The sequence below is a fragment of the Puma concolor genome, chromosome A1 (assembly GCF_028749965.1).
Source record: "Puma concolor isolate L17-30 chromosome A1, mPumCon1.1.hap2, whole genome shotgun sequence".
Classification (NCBI taxonomy): Eukaryota; Metazoa; Chordata; class Mammalia; order Carnivora; family Felidae; genus Puma; species Puma concolor.
In genome coordinates, this window is record NC_141667.1 from 54,918,728 (window position 1) to 54,936,579 (window position 17,852).

The 17,852-nt window shown below is 37.6% G+C and overlaps 1 protein-coding gene and 1 long non-coding RNA gene across 3 annotated transcripts in view; one reads left to right on the plus strand and one right to left on the minus strand.

Moving 5' to 3' along the window:
- HMMR (hyaluronan mediated motility receptor) overlaps nucleotides 1-8,545 on the plus strand; it is a 41,851-nt gene extending 33,306 nt beyond the window's left edge. The window contains exons 14-18 of the mRNA XM_025923742.2: nucleotides 208-360; nucleotides 451-550; nucleotides 1,234-1,410; nucleotides 7,034-7,196; nucleotides 7,687-8,545. Of these exons, the coding sequence (XP_025779527.1) occupies nucleotides 208-360; nucleotides 451-550; nucleotides 1,234-1,410; nucleotides 7,034-7,196; nucleotides 7,687-7,706 (613 nt within the window). The 3' untranslated portion in view covers nucleotides 7,707-8,545. The remainder of the gene's footprint in view (nucleotides 1-207; nucleotides 361-450; nucleotides 551-1,233; nucleotides 1,411-7,033; nucleotides 7,197-7,686) is intronic.
- Nucleotides 1-17,852, minus strand: part of LOC147584171 (uncharacterized) — a 57,580-nt gene that overhangs the window by 29,875 nt on the left and 9,853 nt on the right. The window lies entirely within an intron of this gene.

Here is a 17,852-nt window from a genome sequence, read left to right on the forward strand (position 1 = left end):
GTTGAAAGCCAGCTACGAAGTGATCCAGGGAATTATAGCTTTGGGTGATCTTCATTTGCAAAGTAAGAATTTGCACACTTAAGAAGGTAAAATTCTTGAAGAGTTCCTTGAGTTGTGTTTTTCATTTGTTTTTTCAGTAAAAGAAAGGGGGGAAAGTTACTAAATGGCTATAAAATGTTTAGTGGACTCTCCTCTCTCAAACCCAAGGATGCTTCTAGATCTGCAGACCAAATCAGCACTTAAAGAAGCAGAAATTAAAGAAATCACAGTCTCTTCTCTTAAAACAATAACTGATTTGCAGAACCAACTCAAGCAACAAGGTGAAGAGTTTAGGAAACAACTGGAAGAGGAAGAAGCAAGGTAATCTAGGTTTAGAACTGGACTGCCACATAACCTCAGTTATTTCTTCTAGCACACTATGTTTTTTAATTTCATTTTTTTCCCTTACAGAAAAGCTGGAAAAGAAAACACAGTGGCAGAATTAACTGAGGAAATGAATAAGTGGCATCTCCTTTATAAAGAACTGTATAATAAAACAAAACCTTTCCAGGTTTGTCAGGACCACACTCACTTGTGTTTGGTTTAGGCACTTTGTTCCCTGTCACAGTCACAACAGTGACATGATTTTACTGAAAGATCATTTTGCTGTGCATTTCCAGTGCCAATTTAACTCCCTATTAAAGGGGACTTTACATTTTTTTAAATTATTCTGCAGACATTTTTTATGCCGCTTTCTATAGGCTAAGAACTACCTTGTCATAAGAGACTTAAAGTTAATAGTTTAGAAGGCTCTCCTGATAGAAATTTTTGATAATGAATCTATGTAAATTTTTGATGCTTATTTTGTTACAATCTTGCTCAGTGTTTCTCAAATTAATAAACTGATCTTCAAAAAGGATAAAGGCTAATCTTGACCCTTAAAAAGAGTGGGAGGGCAGTATTGGTTATAATGTGATGATGCAGATGATATGCAGAGTAGGCTGGCTCTTGGCCTTCTTTCCATGGGTTTCTCCCTACTTTAATGACCTTTGAAATGAAATACACAAAAGTTTTTTTGAAAGAGCCAGAATTTATGGAGAACCTGAGAATATGTCAGCATGATCTGTTTTCGTCCATTGTTTTTTATGTTCTTGTACTTGAATTTCCTTGTAGTTTCTTTTTTCTTTTTTCCTCTGTAGTTTCTATGAGACAAGTAAATTTAACATTTCTAATTATAAAAAACCTCTTTTTCAGCTACAACTGGATGCTTTTGAAGCAGAGAAACAGACTTTGTTGAATGAACATGGAGCAGCTCAGGAACAGCTTAATAAACTAAGAGATTCTTATGCTAAATTACTGGGTCATCAAAATCTAAAGCAAAAAATCAAGCATGTTGTGAAACTGAAAGATGAAAATAGCCAACTCAAATCGGTTTGTAAAATAACACTTAGTCCTACTGAAGATATCAGGGTGGGGTATTTTTTATTCTAACTGTAACATTTAAGTTCAACAAAGAACTTTGATATCAGGAAAACTTAAGTTTATAGGGGAAAATCCATCTGAGAATTATGGATTTATTTTAGACCATTGACCAGATGGGTATTATGTTCTCAGGTTTTCCAAATACTTCATTAGTATATTAGAAATCACTAGTGGGACACCTGGGTGGCTGATTCGGTTAAGCACCTAACTTCAGCTCAAGTCATGATTTCATAGTTCGTGGGTTCAAGCCCCACACTAGGGCCTCTGCTGTCATCACAGAGCCCCCTTCAGATCCTCTGTCTCTCTCTCTCTCTCTCCAGCCCTCCCCCACTCTCACACATTCTCACTCTTTCAAAAATAAACATTTTTTAAACATTTTTTAAAATCACTAGGGGCATCTGGGTGGCTCAGTTGGTTAAGCGTCTGACTTTGGCTCAGGTCATGATCTCACAGTTTGTGGGTTTGAGCCCCGCGTTGGGCCTGTGCTGACAGCTCAGAGCCTGGAGCCTGCTCTAGATTCTGTGTCTCCCTTTCTCTCTGCCCTTCCCCACCCCTCTCTCCCTCCCCCCCCCCCCCCACTTCACATTGTGTCTCTCAAAAAAATAAACTTTAAAATTTTTTTTCAAAAACTATCACCAGTGTAATTGGAAGAATTCGCAGAGCTTTACACATCCATTTCTATTTGCAAAATAGCAAAATCCTTGGTATAAATAAATATAAAGATAAGCAGTATTCAAAAATAGTTAAGCATTTGGGATACCTGGCTGGCTTAGTAGGTAGAGCACATGACTCTTAATGTTGGGGTCATGAGATTACTTTAAAAAAGCAGTTAATCGTTTAAGTTGTTTTTAACAGCTTTATTAAGATACAATTCACATACCATACAATTCACCCATTTAAAGTTGAGTTTTATACAACTCAGTAGGTCTTAGTACATTCACAAATATGCAACCATCTGCACAATTTTAGGATATTTGCATCACCTTAGACTGAAACTCCTTACCCTTTAACTATCATCTCCTTATCTCCTCATTCACCCCTCCCACTACTAAACTACTTTTTGTCCATAAATTTCCCTATTCTGAATATTTCCTATTTGTGCACTCAAATAATATGTGGTCTTTTGTGGCTTGCTTGTTTTAATTAGCAGTGTTTTCAAAGTTCATCCATGTAGTATAGCATGTGTCCATACTTCATTCTTCTTTATGACCTAATATTTAATTGCTTAGATATGTCACATTTTTATCCATTTGTCATTTGATAGACATCTGACTTGTTTCCATCTTCAGAATGTTATGAATAATGCTACCATAAACATTCATGTACAAGTTTTTGTGTGGACATGTTTTGGTTTCTCTTGGGTTGTACTTAAAAGTGAAATTTCTAGGTAATTGGGTAACTTAATGTTTAATCTTTTGAGGAACTGTTTTCCACAGCAGTTATATCTTTCTACATTCCACCTATAAAGTATGAGGGTTCCGGTTTTTCCATATCTTTACCAACATTTGTTATGTGACTTTTTCATTCTGACTATACTAGTGGATATGAAGAGATACCTAATTGTGGTTTTAATTTGCATTTCCCTGGTGACTGATGCTGACCATCTATTCATGTCCTTATTGGCCATTTGTATATCTTCCCTGGAAGAAATATCTGTGTATATCCTTTGCCTATTTTTATTTGGATTATTGTTTTTTTTAACAAATTATGAGAGTCCTTTATATATTATGTATATGTTCCTTATCACATGTAGTCTTTGAAAATATTTTCTCTCATTCTGTACATTCACTTTCTTGATGTTTGTTGAAGCACAAAATTTTGACAAAGTCTGATGTATCTATTTTTTCCTCTGTTTCTTGTTCTTTATTCTCTAACAATCTTTTGCCAAATCCCAGATCTTGAAGATTTATCCCTATGTTTTCTTCTAAGGGTTTTTACAGTTTTAACTTTTACATTGAGTTCATTGATACATTTGAGGATTTTGTATACAGTGAGAGGTAAGTGTCCAACTTTATACTTTAGCATGTGGATATCTAGTTGTTCTCATGCCATTTGTTGAAGAGACTATTCATTCCTCTAATGAATGATCTGCACACCCTTGTTGAAAATCAGCTGACCACATATTTATGGTTTATTTCTAGAGTCTCAAATGTTTTCCACTGATCTATATAGCTATCCTTGTGCTTCCACACTGTCTTAATTACAGTTGGATTGTAGTAAGTTTTAAAACCAGAAGGCATGCATAAATAAATAAATAAATAAATAAATAACCTTAAAAAAGGGTAGGGACACCTGGATGGCTCAGTCAAACATCCGACTCTTGATTTTGACTCAGGTTCTATGGATTCAAGCCCTGTGTCAGGCTCTGCACTGATGTCACAGAGCCTACTTGGGATTCTATGAAGGAAGGAAATGAGGGAGAGAGGGCAAAGGGGAAAGGAAAGGAATGCTTAAAACCAGGAGGCATGAATCCGCCTACTTTTCTTCTTTTTCAAGATTGTTTTGGCTATTCTGGGTCCCTTGCAATTCCATATGAATTGCAGAATCAGCTATTCAATTTTTACAAAGAAGTCATCTGAGATTCACATGGGAATTATGTTGAATCTGTAGATAGGTTTGGGTCAATTGCTATCTTAACTATGTTACATCTTCTGATCCATGAACATGGGATGTTTTTCCAATTATTTACATCTTTAATCTCTTTCAACAATGGTTTGGAGTTTTGAAATTATAAGTTTTACACTTTTGTTAAACTTGTTCCTAAGTATTTTATCCTTTTTGAGGTTATTGTAAATGAAGTTGTTTTCTTAATTTCATTTTCAGATGGTTCCTGGCAAGTGTGTAGAAATAAAATTGATTTTTGTATACTGAAATTGTATCTTTCAATCTTGCTGAACTCATTTATTTGTTGTAATAGATTTTTAGTGGTTTCCTTAGGATTTTCTGTATAGATGATCATTTGTAAATAGAGATAGTTTTACTTCTCTTTTAACCTGAATGCCTTTGATTACTTTTTCTTGCCTAATAAGTTCCCTGGCTGGAACCTCCAGACAAAGTTGAAGTGGTGTGAGTGGAGATCCTTGTTTTGGTCCTGATTTGGGTGGGGGAAAGCATTCACACTTTCTCTGTTAAGTATACTATTAGTTGCAGGCTTGTCACAGATACTCTTTATCAGGGTGAGAAAATTTCCTTCTATTCCTGGTTTTTTTAGTGTTTTTACCATGAAAGGGTATTAAATTTTGTCCAGCACCTTTTCGTGTCTGTTGAGATGATCATGTGACTTTCATTCTGTTTATTTCTTAAATTAGTTGATTTTTGGATATTAAATTAACCTTGCATTCTGATCAGTTTTTCTTGGCCATGGTGCATAATTCCCTTTGTATTGCTGGATTCCTTTTGCTAATATATGCTGAGGTTTTTTTCGTCCATATTCCCGACAGATATTGGTCTACAGGTTTCATACAATATTTTTGGTATTATTTGGTTCTGGTATCAATGCTGACCTCATAAAATTAGTTGGGGAAGATTTTGTCTTTTCAATTTTTTGAAATAGTTTGTGAATTGGTATTAATTATTCATTGACTGTGCAATAGAATTCAGTAGTGAAGCCATCTGGATCTGAGCTTTTTGTGTGTGGGGGTAGTTTTTATTATCCAGTCTCCTCTTATGAGTCTATTCATACTGACTTTCTTTTTGAGAGAGTTTCAGTAGTTTGTGTCTTTCTATGAAGTTCTCTGTTTCATTTAAGTTATCTGACTTATGGATATAGACCTCTTCATAGTATTTTTTTTGTAATCCTTTTTATTTTGGTAAGGTCAGTCACCATGTCCCTTCTTTCATTTCTGATTCTAGTAATTTGACTATTCACACTTTTTTTTTTTTTTTTTTTTTTTAGTTCTCTTAGTTCTGTGAACATATTTATAATGGCTACTTTGAAACCGTTTTTGAATAAATCCAGTATCTGGTTACTCTCACAGGCAGTTTTTGTTCCCTGCTTTTTTCCAATGTATAGGTCATGCTTTCCTGCCTTTTTTGTTGGAAAGTGGATATTTTAGATTATATGTCGTAGCACCTTTGATTACAGCCCTTTCCTTCAAGGTGTGTTGTTATTTTCTTGTTGATTTATTTAGTAATTGGCTGGGTTGTGCTAGTGAAGTCTGTTCCTCCTCCCCCACCCCCCCAGTAGTGTAGTGCCTCTGATACTGCTGCTCAGGGAGGTTCAGTCTGAAGTGTGCCCACGGTCACCCTGGGATGACACTGATTTTGGTAGAGCTGTCTCCTCTATTTCCCTCATCGCACGTTAAACTGGATAACTAGTCACTTATTGCTCTTAACAGTGCCTGGAGTATAAATTGCTCTTCAAACCAATCCAGTTGAATTCTGGCTCCTTTGTTGGAATTATGTCTTAGGTCATTGATTGATTGTGTGCTGACCCCAGAAGGACTTCTCCCAGCTGTCTTATTCACCAGTTGTAAACCTACAGCTTTGCCTGTATTTTGAATCACCTCCCAGCTCCCTTGCGCCACCACCTTGACTGTTATTCACAGCACCCTCCAGCTTGAACTTCTCCAAATGCTGTTGCAAGTGAAGTCAGTTCCTTTGGGGAGAAATTAGGAACTATGTGTTTTATAGTCTACTTCTCTACCCCTGCTCCCCCAGATAAAATCTCTGAGACAGGGTTCTGGAGCTGAAGTAGGAGAAAATGACAAGCTTTTTCTCTGAATGAGACATCTGGCCTGGGAACTGAGTGCTTGACAGACGTGGGGGAGAGGGGCAAGGAGAGCACTCTCAGGTTCTCTCAGCTTGCCTTTCCTGGCATGGAATCATCACCTTATGAGCCAAGGCAGCAAAGGTGATCAGCATTTTCTGCACACAGCATTTTCCCAGCATTTTCTGCACACAGCACCTAAGGTAGAGCCCTGTTGCACAGAAGAAAGGATCCTTCACCTCTCAACCACATTTGTTTGGGATGTGGCCTCAGCAACAGGAAAAGCCTCTGAGTGGGAGCTGGAGAAACAGAGGGCCCTGTTCTTGCCTGCAGCTGTCTATCCCACCTTGCTAAACTGGGAGTTGCGAGAGAGGGAGCAGACTTGGGTCAAATACCACAGACCCTTACCTTTTTTTTTTTTTACCATATTTTTGTAGATTTGGTTGAATAGATGTTTCTTCATTGCCTGTTTTGCCTTAGAACCATTTTTACAGACTTTAAATGGTTGCCTTTTTTTTTTTTTTTAAATAATTTTTAGTTTCATTAGGAAGCAGGTTACTGGAGCTTCTCTTGCTATCATGCCACAAGTTCATCTCAGCATTTAATTTGGAGATGAACTTTTATCGGAAACATAGCTTTGTATCTGTAGAGTGGCAAAAAGACTGAAATGTCTCATTATCCCCTTTGTCACACCTGTTCAGTGTCATTTTATAATTTGTAGTATTAAAGCCTGTATCTAGTAGTGATTTTTTGCCTTTTGGTTTGATACATGAGCACCTTGGGAAATTTGTCAGTAACACTGATAACACATTTCACCAACATGAGGTTTAGTAATTGTTTGTTGTCTATATTTCTCTTACATAGGAGGTGTCAAAACTCCGCTCTCAGCTTGCTAAGAAAAAACAAAGTGAAACAAAACTTCAGGAGGAATTGAATAAAGTTCTGGGTATCAAACACTTTGATCCTTCAAAGGCTTTTCTTCATGAAAGTAAAGAAAATTTTGCTCTCAAAACCCCATTGAAAGAAGGTAAGAAATGAATAAATGGATAAGTGTCATCTTCCTTTGAATTTGCTTTCACAGCATATCACAGATTGTCCATTTTTATGAACTGTGAAAATTTGTTGACAGTTTCTGATATAAAAAATTCATATTGGGGCATCTGGGTTAAGCGTTAAGACTTCAGCTCAGGTCATGATCTCACCATTCATGGGTTCGAGCCCTGCATTGGGCTCTGTGCTGACAGCTCAGAGGCTGGAACCTGCTTCAGATTCTGTGTCTCTCTGTCTCTCTGTCTCTCTCTCTCTCTCTCTGCCCCACCCTGCTTGTATTCTCTCTCTCTCTCTCTCAAAAATAAATAAACTTTTTTTTTTAATGGTGAATGAAAAAATATAATTATGGTACAAAATATTGCTTCACCTGCCTTACAGAAGGTGGAAATGCCTGTTTTTAGTTTATAATGGCTGATAGATTAGTTTTAATGTAGATTACTAACACCTCTTTTTAATAATTCTTCCAGGCAATACAAACTGCTGTTGAGCTCCTGTGGAGTTTCAAGAATGATGCAAGTAAACATCTGAAAGACCTGTTAAAGATTATTTCATTCTTACTGCTTTTATTATTGTTATTGCTATTGTTGCTGTTACTATTATGTTTGTAATGAGTATTTTTAATGTATTTAATATTAACTTCCTATCCTTACGTATGTAAATGGAAGTTCAACATTTTTACCAATATGACTTCCGACTTTTTTTTTCTATTTTCTGTACCTCCCCTTGATGCTTACCTTTATCACCTCATTCTAAATCTCACTGGCCTTCCATCTTTACAACTCATCCCAGCAAATCAACGTTCCTTTAAAAATCACTCAGATTATTATTCCCCTACTCTGAAACCTTATTTGGTTTCAAGATTCAAATCTATAGGTTTTTTGGTGTGATACTGGAGGCCTTTTCTAATCTGAGCCTCTTAAGCTAGGCTAAAACACGTTGGCCCATTCCTGCCTCTCCGTTGATTGTCTAACAAGGTTCATTCTATCATACCCATCATCCATTTTTCCAGTTCAAATAAGAAATAAGTGTATGCCTAACTCCATAGTAATCTCTTTGTCTCCTCCCAGGGTCACTAAGTTGGTCAACAATTTGTGGATTCCTAGACTCTATCTCAGTCCTACTAAATTAGAATCTGGTGTTTAGCTTGAAAATACGCATTTTTAACAAACTCAGCAGTCAATTCTTAGATTCAGTAACACTCTGAAAACCTATGCTCATAACCTCAACAGAATTTGTTATAGAGTGCTTGCCATCTGACTACTGGCTGCTTGGTTAATATTTTTGTAATATGAAATAAAATCACACATTAAGTCATTTACCCAGTTATTCAACTTGTATTATATGAAGTTACATTAATGCTTTTATTTAAGGTATATTTATTGTCTCTGCTCTCCCCTCTCTATCTTGTCCCCAGAATCATACTTGGTAGTATATTATGTAGAAATGGTGAATCTTCATCTAAAATAACTGATGTACAAAGTTGGTATGATATTATAAGCCACAGTTCTGAAGAAATATAGAAATTATAAAAAAAAATGCACTTCGGGGCGCCTGGGTGGCGCAGTCGGTTAGGCGTCCGACTTCAGCCAGGTCACGATCTCGCAGTCTGTGAGTTTGAGCCCCGCGTCAGGCTCTGGGCTGATGGCTCAGAGCCTGGAGCCTGTTTCCGATTCTGTGTCTCCCTCTCTCTCTGCCCCTCCCCCGTTCATGCTCTGTCTCTCTCTGTCCCAAAAATAAATAAACGTTGAAAAAAAAAAAAAATTAAAAAAAAAATGCACTTCAAATATAAAGACAAAAATAAGTGAAAATTAAAGCAATGTTAAAACATACCATACTGAGACATGACATTAGCAAGATGGCAGAATAGAACCCTTGGACCTGCCTTCTCCCCACAGACATACTGATTCAGCAATAATACATAGACAAATTCCCCTTGTGAGAAATCCAGAAACTAGTTGGGAGTGCCAAGAATATAAGTAGAGAAAGGATAATATCTTCAACAAATATATCTAAGTGCAAAAGAACGAACCATATATAAAAATCATCTCAAAAACCTTAAAGTATAAAACAGCTAGAAGAAATGTAATAGGAAATCTTCATGACATTGGTCTTAGTGCTGATTTCTCACACCAAAAGTCACAGGCAACAAAAGCAAAGTGGATAAGTGGGACTACATCCAACTAAATTTTCTGCATGACAAATGAAACAACAAAGTGAAAAGAACCTATAGAATTCAAGAAAATATTTGCAAACTGTACATCAAAGGGGTTAATTTTCAAGATGTGTAAGAAATTACAACGCAAGGGGCGCCTGGGTGGCGCAGTCGGTTGAGCGTCCGACTTCAGCCAGGTCACGATCTCGTGGTCCGTGAGTTCGAGCCCCACGTAGGGCTCTAGGCTGATGGCTCGGAACCTGGAGCCTGTTTCCGATTCTGTGTCTCCCTCTCTCTCTGCCCCTCCCCCGTTCATGCTCTGTCTCTCTCTGTCCCAAAAATAAATAAACGTTGAAAAAAAAAATTTAAAAAAAAAGAAATTACAACACGATATAATAATATACGCAATAATAAACGCAAAATAATAATATAATATAAAAATTGCTAAAGAATTTGAATAGTTATTTCTCCAAAGAAGACATAAAAGTGTTCAACAGCCATAGGAAGAGATGCTCAGAATCACTAGTCATCACAAAGAGACAATATTTCATACCTGTTAGGATGGTTATTATCAAAAAAAAAAAAAAAAGTAAATATTAGGATATGGAAGCATTAGGACCCTTGTTTTTTGTGGTTTATTTATTTATTTAAATTCAAGTTAGTTAACATACAGTGTAGTATTGGTTTCAGGAGTAGAACCCAGTGATTAGAACAATTGTACAGTTGTTGGTGAGAAGGTAAAATAGTGTAGCCACTATGGAAAATAGTATAGAGGTTCCTCAAAAAATTTAAAATAGAACTACCATGTGATTCAGCAACCCCACTTCTGAATATTTATCCAAAAGAATTGAAATGAGAATCACAAGAAGGTATTTGCACTTCTGTGTCCATTGCAGTATTATTCACATTAGCCAAGCTATGGAAACAACCTAAACGTCCACTGACAGATGAATGGATAAAGGAAATACATACAATGGAATATTATTTGGCCTTTAAAAAAGAAAGAAACCCTGCCTTACTGCTATAACAAATTAACACAAAATTAGTGGCTTTAAAGAACATAAATTTATTATATAACAATTCTGGAGGTCAGACGTCTACAATGAGTGTTATGAAGCCAAAAAATAGATGTTGGTGGGGCTGTGTCCCTTCTGAAGGCTCTAGGGACAAATCTATTTTCGTGTCTTTTCTAACTTCTAGTGGCTGCCTGCATTCCTTGGCCCATATCTCCTTCTTCCATCTTCAAAGCATCACTCCAACCCCTGCTTCAATTGTCACATCTTTCTTACTCTGACCTTCTGCTTCCATCTAAGGACATTTTGATTATATTGGACCCACAGAGTTGATCAAGTATAATCTTCCCATCTCAAAGTCTCTAATAATATCTGGAAAGTTCCTTTTGTCATATAAAGTAATATTGATAGTTTCCAGAGATTACTATGTGGACATCATTTAAAGAACCATTGTTTTGTTTACCACAGTCATCAAAGATGATACAGTATTTCCAAGGTGTTCTTGGACACTTGATCTTGGAATCCAGCCATCTTTTGTTGATTCCCTTCCTTCAAGCCAACTGCCCCAGGTGATGTGGAACAGCAATGAATGGCCTGGGCTGATCCCTACCCAAATTACAGATTCATGGGCAAAATAAATACCCAAATTATAGATTTGTGGGCAAAATAAATAACAGCAATTAGGATGATAATTTATCCTAAAATTCTTACCAGACCACCTTCTGTTTAATTCACTTTACTATTTATGTTAGGTGTAACGGTCCATTATTCTATCTTTTTGTGTATTTCCTCCCACATTCCTGTTAAAATTCAACACTGCACAAATTCAATTGTCTGCATCTTATGCTTTTGTACCCAGACTGTTGAACAGTACTAAATAAAATCCTCTAATATTAAAGATAGTGACCATGTCCCGCTTTCCAACCTTAAGTAGGCTCTTGATGTCACCAAACAATTCTGTGTTTTTCTTTCCTTTTTTTTTTTTTTTTTTTTAGGTAGGCTCCACACCAAACATGAGGCTCAAGCTAATGACCCTGAGACTAAGATTCACATGCTCTGCATACTGAGCCAACCAAGCACCCCTCTTTCCCATTTTTAATTTTCCTCAAACCTCAGACTTCAGCATCTCCCTCTTAGCCACTGATAGCTATTTCTACTTAAAGAAAATAGAAATAATCGATGGTGGAATTTCCTCAAAATGTAGGTTATTCAATAAATAGTTTCAGGATGACTGGCTTTCCATATAGAGGAAAGAAGTTGTATATTTCACCTCACTTTCAAACCAAAAATAAAATATAGATTAAATTTAAAAATCTAATCATAGTACAAGACAATGTGTCTTTATAATTTCAAAATGGAGAAATTTTGTAAAGACTATGAAGCCCCAAAATACAGCTGTGATTTCATAAAAAGTAAAAGAATCTGGATGAAGAAAAGCTCCATAATCAAATGACAAACACATATGATAGGCAAAGCAGAATTTCTTTTGATTAGAGAGTTCTATAAATGAATAAGGATAACACTAAAAGTCCAAAAGTAGGCAAGATCTATGCAGACAGAACCTAGAAGAAATGTGAATGTTCTTTAATTTTGAAAAGATAATCTTACTTATTATCCAAGAAATGTAAAGTATAATGAAATGCCGATACTTCCATATCAGATTAACAATGATCAAAAAATATGATGATAGGGGTACCTGGGTGGCTCAGTCAGTTAAGCATCTGACTCTTGATTTCAGTTCAGGTCGTGATCTCATGGTTTATGGTTCAAGCCCCACGGTGGGGTCTGGCTGACAGTGGAGAGCCTGCTTGAGATTCTCTCCCCCTCTCTGTCCCACTCCACTCATGCACTCTCTCTCTCTCTCAAAAATAAATAAACTTTTTTAAAAACTGATTAAAAAAAACTATGATGATACACTATAGATACATTACTAAAAATCAACTGGACAGTATCTGTTAAAGTAAAAAAAACATGTGCTCTTTGACCCAGAAATTTTCTCCCAGGACTTTGTCTTTCAGATATCTATACAAAGCCTTCAGTATAAGAATATTCCCTGTAAAATTGTTTGGTAGCAAAAGGCAATACAGTCCCTGATGAGCTAAGGGGTTAACTAAGATCTTACTTTGCAAAGTACTTAGTGACCTAGTGGAGTCTGGAAGCCCATCCAAGTCAGGTCAGGAGGTAAGCACGACCCAGGACCTGGAGAAATGGGTAGGGGTGAGTCAGATAAAGAAGGATCATAGATAAGAGGATTCACTGGAAATGTAACATCAAATGGGAAAGTACAAGAGTTTGGCACATTTGAGAAACAACATTCAATATCACCAGTAGAAAAATGGCAAGAAGTTAAACTGCAAGGGTGAGTAGATCTGACTGCGCAAATCACAAGGAGAAAACACATAAGAAATTTGATCTTTGGGGTGCCTAGTTAGCTCAGTCAGTAAAGCATCCGACTCTTGATCTCAGGGTCATGAGTTCAAGCCCCACATTGAACTTTAACCTATGGACAATGGTGAGCTATTAAAGGGCATCAGATATGTTTTTGAATGTCACTCTGCTGCGTGGAAAATTAATTCTATGGGAATAGACCAGAAGTCAGATCATTTATCCAGTAATATTTACTGGTACCTAGTATGTGTTAGATACTGTCTATTTGCTTTAGGAAAAGAAGAAAAAGGGGTGCCTGGGTGGCTCATCAGTTAAGTGTCCCACTTCAGCTCCGGTCATGATCTCATGGTTCATGGGTTCAATCCCCACATCAGGCTCTGAGCTGACAGCTAGGAGCCTGGAGCCTGCTTCAGATTCTGTGTCTCCCTCTGTCTCTGCCCCTCCTCAGCTCATGCTCTGTCTCTCTCTGTGTGCGTATCTCTCTCTCTCTCTGTCTCTCTCAGAAACAAACATTAAAAAAAAAAAATTTTTTTTTTAAAGAAGAAAAAAAAGATAATAATCTAAATAAAAGCAGAAGATGGCCCATAGCCTGGTTTGGACAATGGATGAGTGACCTTGGTATTCCCTGAGATAAGAACTTGGGTGAAAGAGCCCATTTGCCAAGTGAAGTAAACACATTTGGTTAGGAACATACTGAGTTTGAGGTGGAGATATCAGGTAGAATCTTGTATATACGGGTCCTCAGGAGAAGGCTCTGGACAACACATACACATCTGGGAATAGTGAATGTGCAGATGGTAACTGATCCTTATTGACCAGTCATGTAACAACTACCAAGGTTGGGGCGCCTGGGTGGCTCAGTTGGTTAAGCATCCACCTTCAGCTCAGGTCATGATCTCATGGTTTGTGAGTTCAAGCCCTGTGTTGGGCTCTGCTGACAGCTCAGCTTTGGAGCCTGCTTTGGATTCTCTGTCTCCTTCTCTCTCTGCCCCTCCCCAACTTGTGCTCGCTCTCTCTCTCTCTCTCTCTCAAAAAAAACAAAAAACCACCAAGGTTTTTTTTAATAATCACTATGCCAGAGACTACAGAAATGTATGAAGACAGTTCCTATCTTCACAGAGCTTTCAGTCTAGCGAGAAAGAATCACACTTATGTGCATATAGTTACAAACTGATTTCATTATGCTAAAGAAAAAGTAGCACAGCTTTAATAATAAGATAGAGGTACAGAAGGTAATAAATGACTCTAACAGTGGATTCTATCAAGGACTACATGAGTGAGAGGCCAGTGACGTTACCTTTCCGTACTGTTGCCAAAAATCATCATCATCATCATCATCATCATCATCATCATCATCATCCCAGCCCCAGATCTCCCCAAAGAGAAGAATATCTAGGGAAGAGTGTTCAGACCTTTCAGAAATCAGCTGTGAAATGAATGGATTACATTTCTGAGGGAGTGCCAGGCTAGGATGTACTGAAGGTGTGGATGTGGTATCTGTAGAAGGAAAGGGCTGAACTTTGGACTGTTTTAATCCTTTAGGCTTTTGCTTCAAGGGTTTTGGCATGCTGCCTCCCAGGAACATGCAGGATCTGGTCTGTGTCTACTGAGGCTGACAGGTGAAAATTTGAGTGATCAGAAGCCTGGGCTTGGGAATTGAGCACCATGTGTACTTCAGCTCAGGCCCTGTATATCCACATTAGCCCTTAACCTTAAATACCAGTTCATGCTCACACTACTGACAAGAAAGCATCGTCCACAGTTTGGGATGCCCTGCCTCCTTTCTCACCATCCCTGGAACCGTCCCTCCAGATCCTCTCTTTTTGCTGTTATTCGTGATTTCTATGGAAATATCCCCTGAAAATAGGGTGGGGGTCCAAAAAGTGATGGCAATGTAAAACAGAAGGCCCCAGAACCTAGAGACATGAAGACATCCACTCTCTTTACAAAAGTTTTTGTTGAGACTCCGGGTCTAACTCATTCAATATTCGTCTATCTTTTTCAATGTTTTACTTATGTATTTATTTTTGAGAGAGAGAGTTTGGGAGAGGGGCAGAGAGAGAAGGAAACACGGATCCAAAGCAGGCTCTGTTCTTACAGCAGAGTTAATGCTGAGCTCAAACTCACGAACCCTGAGATCAGGGTCCTGAGCCAGAAGTCAGACGCTCAATGTCTTAGCCCCCCAGGTGTCCCCAATATTCCTTTAAATTAGGAGTCACCTGAGCCTTAATCTCCAATCAAATTTTTGTCAACTAGATTTTCTGGAGACTATCATGACAGAGAGGCTCCAATACCCTCCCCTTCCCATCTCAGTCACAATGTTTACCTCTTCTCCCTGAGTCAGGAAAAAGGACTGAGCCTCTCTTACCCCCATCCACTTCATAATCCTCATTAGCTGTACATTCAAGAGAATAACAACAGCAGGGCAAATATTTGCTATTTTGTGTATTTTCACTTAAACCATCCTAATTCTGGCTCTATGGATGCTGCAAGGTGGGTAGGAGAAAATTAAGAGAGTGCTACGAGAAATAAAATTTTTAAAAAATTTCAAAGATTAAGATTTCAAAATCTTATCTTACTACACAATACTTTAAAGCTCATATTCAGAGAGATGACCAAAGGAAGAGAAATAAATGTAAAATCTTTGAAAAACAGTAAGTTGTGCTTATTGACGAGCACAAGCTAGAGATTTTTTTTTTTTTTGAGCATTTTTTAAATTTATTTTTGAGAGAGAGAGAGACAGAGTGCAAGCAGGGGAGGGGCAGAGAGAGAAGGAGACGCAGACTCTGAAGCAGGCTCCAGGCTCTGAGCTGTCAGCACAGAGCCCAATGCAGGGCTCAAAGTCAGGAACCATGAAATCTTGACCTGAGTGGAAGTTGAACACTTAACTGACTGAGCCACCCAGGCGCCCCAGGCTAGAGATATTTAAAGCCACCTGTGAAAAAGGTACATAGTAAGTTCTTTCTGCCTTGTCTTTCTCATTCTAACCCACTGTAGTTTCGTTTCTGTCCCCAGTCCTCTGCAAAACTACTGGCAATTTCTCCAGTGAATTCTTGAAATGCTCTGTTTTCCAGAGAGCCAATGCCATGTATTTGGTTTTCCTTTCACCTAACTGCTGCTTTTCTCACTCCTTTACTGCACCATCTTGTACCTGACTTGTAATTATTGGAGGGAGTAAGGAGTTGAACCTGGACTGTCTTCTCTTCTTTATCAACATTCTGTCCCTAGACAATCTCATTAAGTCTTACGGACTTTGCCACCTCCATATACTCATTGACTTAGCTGAGTAACATCAATGGAGGCAATTAGGTGAAAGTTGTTAGGTTACAGGATACTTACAGGTTTGAAAGTGGGACCCCAAAGATTAGTTATTAATTGTAAATGGTGAAAGAATGTGCCACCAGGGGCACCTGGCTGGCTTAGTCGGTGGAGTGTGTGACTCTTGATCTTGGGGTCATGAGTTTGAGCCCCACATCGGGTGTAGAGATTACTAACAATAAATAAATAAATAAATAAATAAACAAACAAACTAAAAAAAAAAAAAAATATATATATATATATACACCAAATATATATACACTCTACCAAATGGTAAGACACCACTAATATTGGGATGACTTTTTGTCAGGTGCCTCCTAATATGATACAATATGCGTACGCAGCACTATAATCAAGTCTCCAAAGAAAAAAAATCACTCTACAGAAAATACAAGGTTAGCGAAGTATTATATGAATGCTTGAAGAAAATCATCAGGTAACTGGGTATCGTCTCTTCAAAAAGCCAATGTGATGGGCAGGGAGAGGGGCGGGGTAGGGGGCAAGAAACAGTGGGGAGTATGACTGTTCACACAAAAACCTGCACACAAATGTTTGCAGCAGCTTTATTCATATTTGCCAAAACTTGGAAACTACCTAGATGAAGGTATAAATACATTGTGGTACATCCAGACAATGGAATATTAATCAGGGCTAAAAAGAATGAGCCACATAGCCACAAAAAGCCATGGAGAAAACAAATCCATATTAGTAAGGGAAGCCAACCTGGAAAGACTATCTACTGTACAATTCTAACTATGTGACATTCTGGAAAAGACAAAACTATGGAGACAAAAAGATCAATGGTTGCCAGGAGCCGACTGGGGGAGGAAAGGGATGAATAGGTGGAACCCGGAGGATTTTTAGGGCAGTGAAAATGCCCTGTATGGTACCACAAAGATAGATATGTTTAAATCCACAGAATGTACCACACCAAGAGTCAACTGATGTAAACTGTGACTTTGGGTGATTGCAAAGTGTCAGTGTAGGTTCATTCACTGTAACAAATGTAGCACTCTTGTGGGGGATGTGGGTAATGAGGGACACTGCAACTGTGAGGTACAAGGGGCTGGCAGGGGGCATAAGGGGAATTTCTGTACCTTCCGCTCATTTTTCCTATGAACCTAAAACCACTCTAAAAACAGTCTTAAGGAAAAAAAAAAAAGGAGATGAATAAAGCAAACAAAATGTGAAAATGTGCAGACCTTGGTGGTATGTTGGTTTTTTTTTTTTTTTTTTTTTAAGGTATAAAATACATTCTTGGAACAATTAGAGAAATTACAATGTAGATGATAATATGGAATTGTGAATCTTCCTAAGTGTGACAATGGTATTGTAGTCATATGATAGACTGACCTTATTTTTAGAAAATGAATGCTGATGTTTTTAATAAGACTAAAATGTCATGACATAGAAAGAGTAAAATGTCATGATGCCTACAACTTATTTTGAAGTGTTTCAGAAAAACAAATTTAATTTCAAATATATATAGAGAAAGCAAGTATAGCGAAATAAACAATTGTAGAGCTTAGGTAGAAAGTATAAGGCTGTTTGTTCATTAAACTCTTCTCTAAATTTTTCTGTAAGTTTGAAAATTTTTATAATTAAAAAGTTTTTAAAATCCTCCTACATTAGATGACACAAAGACCCGCCCCCCCAAAAAAAATCTGCATTAGCTAAAAACTTACTTATGTACAATTTTCGTTCATTTTGAGGCTTCTCCTCAAAGTTCTGACTCACGTATCCCTCCTTCCTCATCACCCCC